Raw genomic sequence first — 17,759 nt, forward strand, 5'->3', positions numbered from 1 at the left:
TTAAGTTTGTGTGAATATGAAGGCTAAGTTATCTGAGACCAGAAGTATAAGTTGGCACAATTTTCTTCAAAACTTAAAAATCTTAGTTGTCACATAAACTCAAAAATCCTGTGCAGTAAGTTGCCTTGAATTTTTAAGTTGGCATAACTTTTTTTTCTTACAGTGTGTGCTCTCTGGGTAGGAAGGAATGTTATCCTGTTTCTCACTTGTCAGTATCAGTAACACTAGCCAGTCATGAGCATTTCTGAGCTCATATACGTGGAAATGGGCATACAGCATTTTTGCCCAAGTGTGTTGTGCTGCCCTGTGATGTAGCATTAGCATTATCTTCAAAAAGATTGAACTGGCCTACTGGCTGGCTTCATGTGTCTTTTTGGAAGCACATGTTAGCTTTTGCTTCTGTCGTAAGGTAGCTGTCATAAGACAGGGGAGAGCTGGCTGGTGGGTGACAATTGGCAGGTGACCCAATTGAGGAGAAAAAGGGGGGGGGGGGAGAATCATCATCTATGATGCTTTTAATATGATTGTATTTTAGGTTGGACAGTTTGTTCAGAAGTTTTATTTGAATTAAAGCCTCTCTTTAAAAAGCTGTGATGATCAATGAATTAGTGAAATAGATGCTTGGTTGTTTGCGTTGTCTGTTCAGGAGGACGTGACAGCCCTGAACATAGGTAAAGTAAAGAAGACCCCAGTGAAAGAGGAATCAGCCAAGGGGACCCCAAAAGACAAGCAGCGAGTTCCTGCAAAAAAAGCAAGCAAGAGTACAGACTCTCATTCGTCTCCATTGAACACAGTCACCCCTTTGTCTGAAACTGATCATAGCAAGTCTCTGGAAGCTTGCCTTACAGAGCACACACAGAGGTACACACACAGACATGGATGCATGCACACACACACACACACACACACACACACACATATATATATATATATATATATATATATATATATATATATATATATATATATATTTACTATTAATGTTTTGCTTCTGCAGTGACTTGTGTTCAGCTCAGTTTTATTCATGAACATTAAGATTTTGTTCATATACTGTAAATTCTAATTAGTTAGCCTTACTTAACAAAAGCATGAAAACTGGTTTCCTTAAAAAAACTCAGTTAAGTGGAACAGGAATTGTATGTTGTACTAAAAAATGCTTATTTATTTGTTAGTACAACATACAATTCCTATTCCACTTTATTTAATTTTTTAAGGTAATCTGTTTGCATACTTTTTTTTTAAGGTTAACTTTTAGAATTGACAGGGTTGTTCAGGCTATTTTTATACGGAATGCAATTAGGTTTTAGACGAATTTATTTCCCATCATGTGCCCTCTATCTATTACTTATTGTCACACCCTCATACATTGGCACACGCTACAGACTTTCTCTCACGCGTGTTCTGAATAGCGCATGCAACGCACTGACTCACATGTGCACTCTGAACAGCATACGTCTCTAATTACTGGCACGTGCCTCTGATTAAGGCACGGTCAGCACAGTTGTATAAGGACACTGAGGACTCATTCACTTCGCAAAGTATTGCTTTGCACGTCACACATTACCGAGCCTTGTTGTGGTGTTCTCCTGGTTTCCTGATTCCTGTTCTGTGTATTTTGATTCCGATATTGTCTAGTCCTGTTTATCCTGTTAGTGCCTCACCCGACCTTTTGCCTGTTCATCGATTTGATTATAGCCTGCCATTTTGGATTGTATGACTGCTTTCTGTTTCCTTTTAATAAAGACTCTCTTCTGCACATATGTCCACCTCCATTCTACCTGCATTTTCCTGATCATATACTTTGTCTCAGTAACAGTATGCCTCACCTGACTGACAGAATACTTCACCACACCATGGATGCAGCAGAACAGAACCAGCACGCTACTCAATGCTGTGCCTGGCTTTACGTGCTTCAACCTTTTATCAATATTTTTCCAGCAGTGACTTGGGATTAATACCCTGGCACCCTGGGGTGGAATATCACCCAAAGGGGTTCACATTGCAATGTGCATTTTTTTTTTTATGCTGACCTGGAGGAGCCCAAGCCTCCAGAGCCCATCTAGGTCAGCTGCATGATTCACTGGCTCATGGGACAAGCACGCTGATGGGCCGAGTACCTAATCCGAGTGGAACACCCATGCCTTTGTAACTCCCAGTCATTTCCTGTTATGCTCTGGTACCTGTTTAAGGCTCTGGAGAAGGAGGATCCCTATGAATTTTTTTTTTTTTGGGGGGGTTACAGCATTGGAGGATGATGTAGTGGAGCAGGCCATTGCTCCAGAGCTCCTTCCAGTGGCTGACGTAGCAGTGGAGGAGGCCATTGCTCCTTCCAGAGGCTACAGTTCCAGAAGCAGTTCCTGAACCAGTTGCACAGCCAGTTCAAGAGCCAGTTCCAGAGCCAGGCCCAGAGGCTGACAGGGCAGCCTCTGTTCCTGTCCCAGAGTCAGCACCAGAGCCAGCACCAGAGCCAGAACAAGATCCAGAGGTAGCACCAGAGCCAGCACCAGAGGCTGACAGGGTGGCCTCTGCTCAGCAGCCAGTTCCAGAACCAGCACTAAAGGCCAACAGGGCCACCTCTACCCCACTGCTAGTTCCAGAGCCAGTGTTGGAAGCCGTCTAGGCAGCCTCTGCCCTAGATTTTATTGAAGACATCATTCCATTGCCCGGCTTTGAAGATGTCATCCTGCCACCCGGCTTTGAAGATGTTGTCCCACCGACCAGCGTTGAAGAGATCGTTTTGCTGCCTGGCTTTGAAGATGTTGCCACCACACTGTCCACCTTTGAAGATGTTGTTCCGCCGCCTGGTCTTGAGGATGTCGACGCCATGCCACCCAACCTCAACAGGGACAAGAGCAATGCTCAGACAGAGCCTATGCCTAATCCCGATGCCAAGTCCATGACTAGCCTGGAACCTGAGCCCTCATCCATGCCCTGTCCAGAACCCATGCCTATGCCTTGTCTAGAGCCCAAATCCTGTCTAGATTCCATGCTCAGCACAGAGCCCAAGCCCTCATCCATGCCCTGTCTAGAGCCCAAGTCCTGTCCAAAGCTCGAGCACAAGTCCATGTAAAGTCTGGAGCCTAAGTCCTGGCCAGTCTGGAGCCCAAGTCCTATCCTAAGTCCAAGGCCTGTCCAGAGCCTGAGCCCATGCTCGAGCCAATATCCAGTCCATAGTCCAGGTCCTGTTCAGAGCCTGAGCCCAAGCCCACACCTGAACCAAGAAACTGGTGCCACATCTGCCCAGAGCAGAATGCTGGTGGCACAGCTTCCAGTACCAGGCCCTCATCTTTGGGGCCATTGATAATGGATTTAAACTCCTGGAGGGAGCTTTTTTGGGGGGGAGGTGTTCTGTGACACCCATGCACATTGATGCATGCTACAGATTTTCTCTCACACATGCTCTGCACAGCGTGCACAATGAACTGACTCTCATGTGCACTCTGAACAGTGCACACATCTAATTACTGACACCTACCTTGGATCAAGGCTAATCAGCACACTCGTATAAGGACGCTGAGGACTTATTCACTTTGTGAAGTATTGCATTGTGAGTCACACATTACTGAGCCTTGTTATCATGTTGTTCTCCTGGTTTCCTGATTCCTGTTCTGTGTATTTCATTTCCAATATTGTCTAGCCCTGTTTATCCTGTTAGTGCCTCAACTGATGCTTTGTCTGTTCCTCGATTCGATTACAGCCTGCCATTTTGGATTGTATGCCTGTTTTCTGTTTCTTTTTTAATAAAGACTCCCTACTGCACATATGTCCGCCTCCAATCTATCTGCATTCTCCTGATCATATACTTTGCCTCAATAATATTATGCCTCACCTGACTGACAGAATACTTTGTCCTGCTGACACTTATAGTTACACTTGTGTGTATGCATTCATGATTAGCAGCACCTCAAGTAGGAAAAGGGGTTTTGTGTGTCAATTTTTTATAGATATTTATATTCTTAATTGTGATGAAGCTATATTGGGTATTTTACATTCATAGTGCTATTTCTTTTTTTTTGAATGGACTGGGTCAGCTAGTTTGGGATATATACACAAGGATTAATAACAAGCACTTCTCATGTACAGTTATTTTGCTTTTGTTACTGTTTCTTAATGGGTTCATCCTCTGGTTCTCATGAAGGCTCACTCACTTCCGTTGGGTCGTGCCAGCAAATGGAGTAGTGACCCTGAAACTGTGGTTTCACTCATCTGTGCCCGGTGATTTTAAACAGACTCTGGGCTTTGAAGTGATGGGGACCAAGCACTACTATCAGCTCTACTGCAGAGGCATCTGTGCTTTCCCATCCATCAACAAAGACCATAAGTGAGTATTACTTGCAGATCTGGAGACCAGGAAGTAGGCCAATGACCAGAGCCCATATTAGCAATTGTTTGCCCATTTTCTGTTGTTTATTCTGGTGTGTTTTGTTTGTGTGTGATATAGGACAGTATTTGCCCACTGTAAAAAGACCATGCAAAAAGAGAATGGCTTACAGAAAACATACATCATTCGCTCAGGCCTGTATGACTTTGGGCCCCTGCTTTGTGGGAGAACTAGGGACAGGTGCTTTAGTTTTCTTACTTTTAAGTATGCTTTCCCTAAAAAATCCTCAAATATTCCTTACAGTGCTCATACATATAAAAATTATTTCAATATGTGGAAAGCATATTCTTGAAAATTATCCAGATTGCTTCTCATGATTTTGCATCATCACATTGTCATGAAGGGGAATTTACAAATGATAGAATGAATTATTGAGCTATAACACAGTAACTCTTTACTTTGCATAGGTACAAGGAAAAGAAGTGCCCAGAAAACACAGAAAGACTAGTAATACACAACAACTCTCCCATGGAAGCAGAGGTTCATTTCTACTTCCACCGGGACACCAAATCCACCACATTCATCCTGGACCCCCTGAGCATGGCTCTAAAGCCCAATGAGAGAAAGGTATGTCTTAACACAAAATTTCAATTTCGAAAGTTGTTTTGTGGAAATGAAGGCTATAATAGTTGGGGACCCTGGACAGGAATTAAACCTGGGTCATGGTGCTGATGACCCAACAACTTAACCATTTGTCCACAAGTTTGGCTGGACTGAATTGCAGAGGAACTTCAGGAGACAAGGATCGGGGGGGACTTCAAAAAGTTCCACCAGGAGAGCAAACAGATCCAAAAACAATAGATGCTTTCAGACCAATCAGTTCTAGGGACTCATGAGAAACTGCCCACTCGGGAGCTACCCCAAGAACTACATACTTTCAAGGGCTTTTTTTTCTGTTTGCATTCACCAGTAGGAATGCTGAAGTGACATAAGCTAGATGATAGTTGATAGAATGACAACACTAGTTTGTTGCTTGTTTATATGAATGTGCATCTTGTCCCCCAATATTAATGTGTTCTGTGAAAACAAACTAGCAGCATTATGACTTAAACTTGTCCACTTTTGTGTGCCATGTTTCAGTCTCATGTTTCCATAGAAATGGATCATTCCAGTATGCCGTAAAATAGGGGAGACCAGGAAGTGTTACATCTTCTTCTTTTGGCTGCTTCCGATTAGGGGTTGCCACAGCGGATTAGTCTCCATTGCTCCCTGTCTTCCGCATCCTTCTCTACCACACCTGCCACTTTCATGTCCTCTCTCACCACAACCATGTATTTCCTCTTTGGCCTTCCTCGTTTTCGTTTGCTTGGCAGCTCCATCCTCAACATTCTCCTTCCCACGTCCTCTGCATCTCTTCTCAGGATGTGCCCGTACCATCTCAGTCTCATCTCTCTTAGCTTAATTCCCAAGCTCTCCACATGTGCTGTCCCTTTGATGTGCTCGTTCCTTATCCTGTCCAACCTTGTCACTCCTATCGCAAACCTTAACATCCTCAACTCTGCCACCTCCAACTTTGCCTCCTGTCTCTTCGTTAAGGGTACGGTCTCCAATCCATACATCACAGCTGGTCTCACTACTGTCTTATACATCTTACCTTTCACTTTTGCTGGGACTTTCCTATCACAAATGACTCCAAAAATCCTTCTCCAACTGCTCCACCCTCCCTGCACTCTCTTTCTCACCTCACTATCACAGCCCCCATTTTCCTGCACTGTTGACCCCAGGTACTTGAATTCACCAACTTTGTATGTAAACACTTCCACCAGGAAGTGTTACATACTAACAGTAAATTCTTTATTTTATATTGTAAAGAGCAAATTTGTGGTGGAAAATAGTTGGTGATTGCTTAAATGTTTTCCTAACATGTTAGAGTGGGCCTAAAGTGTTAGTGTTAGATTATTATTTTATAATGGGTATTCTTAAATGGTAGCTAAAAACACCCATGGACTAGCACATTTACTTTAATTACGATTTTTATATTTCGCTTTGACGAAATTCTTGTTATATTTCCATCATCGCATATACACTCAATAATGCCTGGACTTCACGGTCAGTCCATTTGTCTGTGGGTTTTTTTTTCTTCCATTTATTAATGCTAACCTTAGGAGCTGTTGTTCACACAGCTAATGTTGTACAATAATTTTTTTTAAATTCCAGTTGCTGGAGCTACATTGGCTCATGTGATCAACCAGTCAACATACATTTGCATCTAGACCAATCACTGGGCACTTACAACCCCGATTCCAAAAAAGTTGGGACAAAGTACAAATTGTAAATAAAAACGGAATACAATAATTTACAAATCTCAAAAACTGATATTGTATTCACAATAGAACATAGACAACATATCAAATGTTGAAAGTGAGACATTTTGAAATTTCATCCCAAATATTGGCTCATTTGAAATTTCATGACCGCAACACATCTCAAAAAAGTTGGGACAGGGGCAATAAGAGGCTGGAAAAGTTAAAGTTACAAAAAAGGAACAGCTGGAGGACCAAATTGCAACTCATTAGGTCAACTGGCAATAGGTCATTAACATGACTGGGTATAAAAAGAGCATCTTGGAGTGGCAGCAGCTCTCAGAAGTAAAGGTGGGAAGAGGATCACCAATCCCCCTAATTCTGCGCTGACAAATAGTGGAGCAATATCAGAAAGGAGTTCGACAGTGTAAAATTGCAAAGAGTTTGAACATATCATCATCTACAGTGCATAATATCATCAAAAGATTCAGAGAATCTGGAAGAATCTCTGTGCGTAAGGGTCAAGGCCGGAAAACCATACTGGGTGCCAGTGATCTTCGGGCCCTTAGACAGCACTGCAACACATACAGGCATGCTTCTGTATTGGAAATCTCAAAATGGGCTCAGGAATATTTCCAGAGAACATTATCTGTGAACACAATTCACCGTGCCATCCGCCGTTGCCAGCTAAAACTCTATAGTTCAAAGAAGAAGCCGTATCTAAACATGATCCAGAGGCGCAGATGTCTTCTCTGGGCCGAGGCTCATTTAAAATGGACTGTGGCAAAGTGGAAAACTGTTCTGTGGTCAGACGAATCAAAATTTGAAGTTCTTTATGGAAATCAGGGATGCCGTGTCATTCAGACTAAAGAGGAGAAGGACGACCCAAGTTATCAGCGCTCAGTTCAGAAGCCTGCATCTCTGATGGTATGGGGTTGCGTTAGTGCGTGTGGCATGGGCAGCTTACACATCTGGAAAGACACCATCAATGCTGAAAGGTATATCCAGGTTCTAGAGCAACATATGCTCCCATCCAGACGACGTCTCTTTCAGGGAAGACCTTGCATTTTCCAACATGACAATGTCAAACCACATACTGCATCAATTACAGCATCATGGCTGCGTAGAAGAAGGGCCCGGTTACTGAACTGGCCAGCCTGCAGTCCAGATCTTTCACCCATAGAAAACATTTGGCGCATCATAAAACGGAAGATATGACAAAAAAGACCTAAGACAGTTGAACAACTAGAATCCTACATTAGACAAGAATGGGTTAACATTCCTATCCCTAAACTTGAGCAACTTGTCTCCTCAGTCTCCAGACGTTTACAGACTGTTGTAAAGAGAAAAGGGGATGTCTCACAGTGGTAAACATGGCCTTGTCCCAACTTTTTTGAGATGTGTTGTTGTCATGAAATTTAAAATCACCTAATTTTTCTCTTTAAATGATACATTTTTTCAGTTTAAACATTTGATATGTCATCTATGTTCTATTCTGAATAAAATATGGAATTTTGAAACTTCCACATCATTACATTCCGTTTTTATTTACAATTTGTACTTTGTCCCAACTTTTTTGGAATCGGGGTTGTACATCACTCATGGTTCCTCTTATGATGGAAGAGTACTTACTCTGAAGTAGAAGCTAAAAAAAAGTCCTCAAAACCCACAAAATGGCATTCTAAGAATGACAATTGTCCTCAGTTCCTGCAGTACAGATACACAAAAAAGGGGGTAGTTCTTCCAAGAGTTCTAAGAACAATGAAAAAGTTATTCTAGTCTGAAAACAGCGAATCCATCCATTGAACAGATGAATCCTTACTCCAAAAAATAAGTAATCAGGCAACAAAAGACAAAATAACAAACGATCCCACAAAGGCAAGTATCAAAAGATTTCAAAAGTCAGAAGGGCATGCAGCAAAATATAAATAACTACTAACAAAAGGCAAAGACAGTGGCATAGTACTCACATGATGAACACAAGGACTAACTAAACAACAACAAGGTAAAGGGAGGGTTTAAATACCCTAGCAACTCAGAGATAGGTGAAAATACTAAAGAACTTAAAAGGAAGATTCTGGGGTGAGCCATTTTTTGATTGCAGCTTATAGCACTGTAACTCAGTACTGGACTGATTTCAATAATTTTTGTCCCTACTACATTTGGACCTCAAGAGATGGGAAAATAGGGCCCAGGTTAAAAAAAATATATATTGGTTTTCCTTGAAGGCCAGATATATAGTTGCTTTTTAACCACACATTTGCAGAGACACCTGGCTGTGTTCCTGGTGGATTCCATGATAGTGTACCCAGAGAACTCAGACCATATAAAACTTCCGGATTGACATGATGTAAACAATAAAAATGATAGCATGTCACATCCCTATATTGCCCCAACACTGCCCCTACTCTTCATGTGCGTATTGCATCTTGTGGATGCTTAGCATTAATTTCTGAGGATGTGCACAACCAATGCACCAAACAGTCACAGGATATGCAAAGCAACCAGCATGTGCACGTGAAGGCGTAATTAAAAGCAACTATATCTCTGGCCTAACCATTAAAGTCAAAATAAAAAAAAGACAGACAGAATATCTCCATCTAGTGTCCAAAGTCTGTGTTGTTCAAATTCTGAACAGGAAGTCAGATTCATGCACTGAATGCTGTACAGATTGAGAAATCTGTCTGATTTAGGAAGCCATCTGCATCAATAGCCATTTTTTGTTGTGTTTCTAAATTGCAGGATCTCAGAGTATGGGCATACCCCACCACTCCAGGTCTTATAGAGGACATTGTAGTGTGCTGTATTAAGGAGAACCCAGAACCTGCCATCTTCCACATCTCTTGCAGAGGAGTCCGGCCAGAGCTAGAAGTGGAGCGCAAGCAACTTAATTTTGATAAGATTTTCCTTGACAGGTCAGAAACATGATTCTCAACTTATGTAATGTGGGTTCGAACACAGTAGTGTTGGGTTGGGGTTTTTTTTATGACAAATGATGGTAAAAGAATGAATTTTGACTTTTGTTTATGCCAGTTGTGTTTATCACTTTCTACCATGACCGTGCCCTCCAGAATGTTTGGCACCCTTCATAAAAATGAGCAAAAATGATTGTATATTTTTTCCAGTCAAACTACAGGAAAAACTATTTATCTTAATTTAAAAAAAAAAATCCTACTTTCTTAGATAATAGTATTTTGTCTGAAACATACAATGCCAATCAAAAGTTTGGAAACACTCATCTCATTATCTCTAGCCGCTTCATCCTTCTACAGGGTCGCAGGCAAGCTGGAGCCCATCCCAGCTGACCACGGGCGAAAGGCGGGGCACACCCTGGACAAGTCGCCAGGTCACCACAGGGCCGACACACAGACACAGACAACCACCCACACTCACATTCACACCTACGGTCAATTTAGAGTCACCAGTTAACCTAACCTGCATGTCTTTGGACTGTGGGGGAAACCGGAGCACCCGGAGGAAACCCACGCGGACACGGGGAGAACATGCAAACTCCACACAGAAAGGCCCTCGCCGGCCACGGGGCTCGAACCCGGACCTTCTTGCTGTGAGGCGACAGCGCTAACCACTACACCACCGTGCCGCCCAGTTTGGAAACACCTTCTAATTAATTTATTTTTCTTTATTTTCATTAATTAAAATACATTTCAAATCTTAAAGTAATGATGGATTTGTTGTTGGCCTTTACTCAGTTGAGTGGTTCTTGACATAAGGTTTACAACAGTTGTCAAATTGGGCTCTTTACTGTATTTTTATTATTTACTATTTACTGTTTGATCTCAAACACATTAAGAAGGCAAGAAATTCCACAAATTAACTTTTGACAAGACACATCTGTTAATCGAAAAACACTCCAGGTGACTACCTCCTGAAGCTGCTTAAGAAAATGCCAAGAGTGTGCAAAGCTGTGATCAAGGTAAATGGTGGCTTTGAAGAATCTAAAATCCAAAACATAGTATACATTTTTTTAAACATTTTTTTGTTTACTACATAATTCAATATATGTTCCATGTGCTATTTAATAGTTTTTCTGTCTTCAGTATTGTTCTACAATATAGTAAACAGTTGAAATACAAAAAAACCTATGAATGAATAGGTGTGTCCAAGCTTTTTAGAATCAGACTCAGATTTATTGGCCAAGTATGTTGACACACACAAGGAATTTGGTTCTGGCAGTTGGTGTCTCTCTAGTGATACAGAAAAAGAAAAAAAAAATGTATATATGCAATGTACAATATACATATTGGTGTGTGTGTGTGTGTGTGTGTGTGTATATATATATATATATATACTATATATATATATACTGTATATTATATATATATATAATATACAGTGGGGCAAAAAAGTATTTAGTCAGTCACCAATTGTGCAAGTTCTCCCACTTAAAAAGATGAGAGAGGCCTGTAATTTTCATCATAGGTATACCTCAACTATGAGAGACAAAATGAGAAAAAAAAAACAGAAAATCACATTGTCTGATTTTTAAAGAATTTATTTGCAAATTATGGTGGAAAATAAGTATTTGGTCAATAACAAAAGTTCATCTCAATACTTTGTTATATACCCTTTGTTGGCAATGACAGAGGTTAAACGTTTTCTGTAAGTCTTCACAAGGTTTTCACACACTGTTGCTGGTATTTTGGCCCATTCCTCCATGCAGATCTCCTCTAGAGCAGTTCTGTTTTGGGGCTGTCACTGAGCAACACAGATTTTCAACTCCCTCCAAAGATTTTCTATGGGGTTGAGATCTGGAGACTGGCTAGGCCACTCCAGGACCTTGAAATGCTTCTTAGGAAGCCACTCCTTCATTGCCCGGGTGGTGTGTTTGGGATCATTGTCATGCTGAAAGACCCAGCCACGTTTCATCTTCAATGCCCTTGCTGATGTAAGGAGGTTTTCACTCAAAATCTCATGATACATGGCCCCATTCATTCTTTCCTTTACACGGATCAGTTGTCCTGGTCCCTTTGCAGAAAAACAGCCCCAAAGCATGATGTTTCCACCCCGATGCTTCACAGTAGGTATGGTGTTCTTTGGATGCAACTCAGCATTCTTTCTCCTCCAAACACGACAAGTTGAGTTTTTACCAAAAAGTTCTATTTTGGTTTCATCTGACCATATGACATTCTCCCAGTCCTCTTCTGGATCATCCAAATGCTCTCTAGCAAACTTCAGATGGGCCTGGACATGTACTGGCTTAAGCAGGGGGACACGTCTGGCACTGCAGGATTTGAGTCTCTGGCGGCGTAGTGTGTTACTGATGGTAGCCTTTGTTACTTTGGTCCCAGCTCTCTGCAGGTCATCCACTAGGTCCCCCCATGTGGTTCTGGGATTTTTGCTCACCGTTCTTGTGATCATTTTGACCCCACGGGGTGAGATCTTGCGTGGAGCCCCAGATCGAGGAAGATTATCAGTGGTCTTGTATGTCTTCCATTTTCTAATAATTGCTCCCACAGTTGATTTCTTCACACCAAGCTGCTTACCTATTGCAGATTCAATCTTCCCAGCCTGGTGCAGGTCTACAATTTTGTTTCTGGTGTCCTTTGACAGCTCTTTGGTCTTGGCCATAGTGGAGTTTGGAGGCCATAGTGGAGTTTGGAGTGTGACTGTTTGAGGTTGTGGACAGGTGACTTTTATACTGATAACGAGTTCAAACAGGTGCCATTAATACAGGTAACGAGTGGAGGACAGATGAGCCTCTTAAGGAAGAAGTTACAGGTCTGTGAGAGCCAGAAATCTTGCTTGTTTGTAGGTGACCAAATACTTATTTTACCGAGGAATTTACCAATTAATTCATTAAAAATCCTACAATGTGATTTCCTGGATTCTTTCCCCCCATTCTGTCTCTCATAGTTGAAGTGTACCTATGATGAAAATTACAGGGCTCTCTCATCTTTTTAAGTGAGAGAACTTGCACAATTGGTGGCTGACTAAATACTTTTTTGCCCCACTGTATATATATATATGTATACACACACACATATATATACACTAGTGCATCTCAAAAAATTAGAATACCATGAAAAAGTTCCTTTTTTTCATAATTTAATTCAAAAAGGTAAACTTTCATGTATTCTATATTCATTACATGTAAAGTGAAATATTTAAAGCCTTTTTTTTTGTTTTAATTTTGATGATTATGGCTTATAGCTCATGAAAATCAGAAATCCAGTATCTCAAATTATTAGAATATTCCCCAAGATCAATCAAAAAAAAAAGGATTTACAATACAGAAATGTCCAACTTCTGAAAAGTATATTCATTTAGGCTATACACTCAATACTTGGTTGGGGCTCCTTTACCATGAATTACTGTATCAATGCGGTGTGGCATGGAGGTGATCAGTCTGTGGCACTGCTGAGGTGTTATTGAAGCCCAGGTTGCTTTGATAGTGGCCTTCAGCGTATCTGTATTTTTGGGTCGGGTGTTTCTCATCTTCCTCTTGACAATACCCCATAGATTCTCTATGGGGTTCAGGTCAGGCAAGTTGTCTGGCCAATCAAACACAGTAATATCATGGTTAGCAAACCATTTGGTAGTAGTTTTGGCACTGTGGGTAGGTGCTAAGTCCTGCTGGAAAAGGAAATCAGCATCTCCAAAAAGCTCGTCAGCAGATGGAAGCATGAAGTGCTCTAAAATCTCCTGGTAGATGGCTGTGTTCACTTTGGACTTGATAAAATACAGTGGACCAACACCAGCAGATGACATGGCACCCCAAATCATCACAGACTGTGGAAACTTCACACTGGGCTTCAAACACCTTGGATTCTGTGCCTCTCCACTCTTCCTCCAGACTCTAGAACCATGATTTCCAAATTAAATGCAAAATGTACTTTCATCTGAAAAGAGGACTTTGGACCACTGAGCAACAGTCCATTTCTTTCTCTCCTTAGCCCAGATAAGACACTTCTGACATTGTCTCTGGCTCAGGAGTAGCTTGATATTAGGAATGCAAAAGTTGTATCCCCTTTCTTGAAGATGTCTGTTCGTGATGGGTCTTGATACACTGACACCAGCCTCAGTCCACTCCTTGTGAAGCTCTCCCAAGTTCTTGAATCAACTTTTCTTGACAATCCTCTCAAGACTGCAGCCATCCCTGTTGCTTGCGCACCTTTTCCAGCCACCCTTTTCAGCAATGACCTTTTGTGGCTTACCCTCCTTGTGGAGGGCATCAGTGATCATCTTCTGGACAACAGTCAAGTCAGCAGTCTTCCCCATGATTGTGGTTGTGTGTACTGAACTAGACCGAGAGATACACTGTGTTCATACTGTTTTACTCAAACTCGAAATGAAATATTCTAATATTTTGAGATTTTTTTTTTTTTATGTTTTTGTACTGTATGCCATACTGATTAAAATTAAAATAGAAAAATGCTTGAAACATTTTGGTTTATGTGTAATGAGTCTATAATATATAACATTTTCACTTTCTTAAATAACTGATGGAAAATATTGAACTTTTTCACAATATTCTATTTTTTTGAGATGCACTAGTGTGTGTGTGTGTGTGTGTGTGTGTATGTATGTATATATATATATATATATATATATATATATATATATATATATATATATACACACACACACACACACAAGGGTAAGTCAAAAAGTTCTAAGACAAATTGAAAAAAATCTTTATTTATGAAAATAAAGCTATTTCTGGGGCGGCATGGTGGTGTAGTGGTTAGCGCTGTCGCCTCACAGCAAGAAGGTCCGAGTTTGAGCCCCGTGGTCGGCGAGGGCCTTTCTGTGCGGAGTTTGCATGTTCTCCCCGTGTCCGCGTCGGTTTCCTCTGGGTGCTCCGGTTTCCCCCACAGTCCAAAGACATGCAGGTTAGGTTAACTGGTGACTCTAAATTGACCGTAGGTGTGAATGTGAGTGTGAATAGTTGTCTGTGTCAGCCCTGTGATGACCTGGTGACTACTTGTCCAGGGTGTACCCCACCTTTCGCCCGTAGTCAGCTGGGATAGGCTCCAGCTTGCCTGCGACCCTGTAGAACAGGATAAAGTGGCTAGAGATAATGAGATGAGATGTCCTTGGGCGCTGCCATCTTACTCTTGCCAATGTTCAAAAATCGCACCCTGAGTACAAATAGTGACGTAACATACACGCAAAATGCGTTACTGAGGCTAGTGGAACTCATGGATAAATCACTTCTGAATTGTTGTAAACAACTGTAAAGATGCCTGAGTGTCAAGCAGTTGGGTGTAAAAATAAGCCTGATCATTGCTCATTTTATGTGACATGCTTTTGTTTGTTTTTATTCACTGAGAAAAGTGATCTTTTAGACGGCAAGAATTGCATTGCTGTACCAATGGGATTGTTTACTCGTATCTGTGTCAGTACCGCATGTGTGTTATCTACCTGAGTGAGATTCAGACTTCATGAAAGTGAAGTCTATTGATTCGCGTATTTTGTTGCCAGTAAAAATCAAATGATTACAGAAAATTTCTGATTTGATTTTTAGAATTAGAAGCCTTGATTTGTCACATACATTACAGCACAATGAAATCCTTTCTCTGCATTTAACCTATCTGAAGCAGTGAAAATGCGCATGCATACACACACACACACAGAAAGAGCAAGAGAGACCCGGTGATTTTTTAAAATTTTTTTAAGAATTAGAAGCTGTGGCAGCGGGGGCGTGGTCAAGCATCGGTCTGTGACCGGAGGGCGGAGTCAGGGAAGGTAAGTGGCGGAATCACTGCACCTGATGTTGGTTAATCTGTGTTTGTGTGTCTTCCCCAGTGACCGCGCCCTATATAAGGAGAGAGAGAGCAGAGGAAGAGAGCTCTCCCGACCGGAACACGTGTGTGTGTGTGTGTATCTATATGAGTGAATATAAAAGCTGAAAAGCTAAAGTAAAAGAGAGTTATTGAGAATTCAGTTCTGGCCTGCCGTGCTTTCTGTGCTCCACCCATACGAACTGCTACAGTGGTGCTGAAACCTGGGATTCGAGCACAGGAAGAACAGCCCCATGGAGTCCTCCCCCTTCGTGGACCTGGTCCACACCCTCGCCACGGCCCAGCAGAGCCAGCACCAGGCGCTAGTCACCCTCCAAAAGGAGCAGGAGCACCGGTTCGAGGCCCTGGTGCTGGCACAGCAAGAAGACCGACAGGCGTTCTGGCACCTCCTCGCGTCAGCGGGGTCCACCACCTCCACCGCCGCGGGCCCTTCTCCCCCCCACCCTCACTAAGATGGGCCCGCATGATGACCCAGAGGCCTTCCTCACACTCTTTGAGCAGGCAGCAGAGGCCTCAGGCTGGCCGGTGGAACAGCGCGCGGCGCGCCTCCTCCCCCTGCTAACAAGCGAGGCGCAGCTGGCCGCGCTACAGCTCCCTGCCGATCGCCAGCTGGTCTATGCGGACCTTCGCCGGGCCATCCTCCAGCGGGTGGGGCGCACCCCTGAACGACAGCGCTTCCGCGCTCTGCCTCTGGAGGAAGTCGGCCGGCCGTTCGCGTTTGGCCAGCAGCTCCGGGACGCCTGCTGGCAGTGGTTGAGGGCCGACAACCGCGACGCCGAGGGGATCATCGATCAGGTGGTACTGGAGCAGTTCATCGCCTGGCTACCAGAGGGAACCGCGGAGTGGGTCCAGTGCCACCGCCCGGGGTCGCTGGATCAGGCCATTGAGTTGGCGGCTGTTGGTGGCTGTTCTGACGGCAGGACAGCGGACATCCTCTTCTTCCCTCTTCTCTCTTTCTCTCTCTCCCCCTCTCTCCTCCTGTGTCTCGTCCTCGATCCGTTGCCCCACCGCGGAGGCGGGGGCCGGCCCCACCCCAGCCGGCCCGTCACACCCGCGGTGCCCTCCCGTTTTCCCCTTCTGTGTCTGTCCCTCCCCCCCCCCCCCAGGTGAGTGAGCCCCAGAGCGCTGGTGCAGAGAGGAAGCCCGGGCCGGTTTGCTGGCGCTGCAGGGAGCCGGGCCACCTCCAACAACAGTGCTCGATCGACTAGGCACGGCTCGCTTTTACTCGACACTGGATTTGACAAAGGGTTATTGGCAGATCCCCTTGACTCCATTATCCCGAGAAAAAACAGCCTTTTCCACACCGTTCGGCTTACACCAGTTTGTCACACTTCCTTTTGGGCTGTTTGGGGCGCCCGTTACGTTCCAGCGACTGATGGATAGGGTCCTCCGCCCCCACACCACCTATGTGGCTGCGTACCTAGACGATATCATTATTTATAGTAATGACTGGCTGCGGCACCTGCAACACCTGAGGGCCGTCCTTAGGTCGCTGAGGCGGGCGGGTCTCACAGCCAATCCGAAGAAGTGTGCGATTGGGCGGGTGGAAGTATGGTATCTGGGCTTCCACTTGGGCAACGGGCAGGTGTGTCCCCAAATTAACAAGACTGCAGCAATTGCGGCCTGCCCGAGGCCCAAGACCAAATAGGGGGGTGAGACAGTTCCTGGGGCTGGCTGGCTACTATCATAGGTTTATACCTAATTATTCGGACGTCACCAGCCCGCTGACTGATCTGACTAAAAAGGGGGCACCAGATCCGGTCCAGTGGATGGAGCAATGCCAGAGGGCTTTCTCGGAGGTGAAGGCTGCACTGTGCAGGGGGCCACTGTTACACTCCCCTGACTTTTCTCTCCCTTTTACGTTGCAGACCGATGCGTCGGACAGAGGGCTGGGGGCCATTCTGTCCCAGGAGGTGGAGGGGGAGGACCGCCCCGTCCTGTACATAAGCAGGAAGCTGTCGGTGCGTGAGGGGCGCTACAGCACCATCGAAAAGGAGTGCCTGGCGATCAAGTGGGCGGTCCTCGCCCTCTTCTACTACCTCCTGGGGCGCTCTTTCACCCTCTGTTCGGACCACACGCCCCTCCAGTGGCTCCGCCGCATGAAGGATGCCAACGCGCAGATCACCCGTTGGTATCTGGCACTCCAGCCCTTTAATTTCAAGGTGGTCCACAGGCCGGGGGCGCAGATGGTCGTGGCGAACTTCCTCTCCTGTCAAGGGGGGGGGGGAGTCAGCTGCAGGCCGGGTGGCTGCCCGGCCTGAGTCGGGCGTTGGGGGTATGTGGCAGCGGGGGCGTGGTCAAGCGTTGGTCTGTGACCAGAGGGCGGAGTCAAGGAAGGTAAGTGGTAGAATCACTGCACCTGATGTTGGA

At 44.1% G+C, this 17,759-nt stretch overlaps 1 protein-coding gene across 1 annotated transcript in view; it reads left to right on the forward strand.

Moving 5' to 3' along the window:
• Window positions 1–17,759, forward strand: part of hydin (HYDIN axonemal central pair apparatus protein) — a 338,453-nt gene that overhangs the window by 254,503 nt on the left and 66,191 nt on the right. Inside the window, exons 46-50 of the mRNA XM_060923930.1 lie at window positions 647–861; window positions 4,139–4,321; window positions 4,442–4,561; window positions 4,789–4,948; window positions 9,367–9,539. Coding sequence (XP_060779913.1) covers window positions 647–861; window positions 4,139–4,321; window positions 4,442–4,561; window positions 4,789–4,948; window positions 9,367–9,539 — 851 coding nt within the window. The remainder of the gene's footprint in view (window positions 1–646; window positions 862–4,138; window positions 4,322–4,441; window positions 4,562–4,788; window positions 4,949–9,366; window positions 9,540–17,759) is intronic.

This window comes from Neoarius graeffei, chromosome 6 (assembly GCF_027579695.1).
Source record: "Neoarius graeffei isolate fNeoGra1 chromosome 6, fNeoGra1.pri, whole genome shotgun sequence".
Lineage (NCBI taxonomy): Eukaryota > Metazoa > Chordata > Actinopteri > Siluriformes > Ariidae > Neoarius > Neoarius graeffei.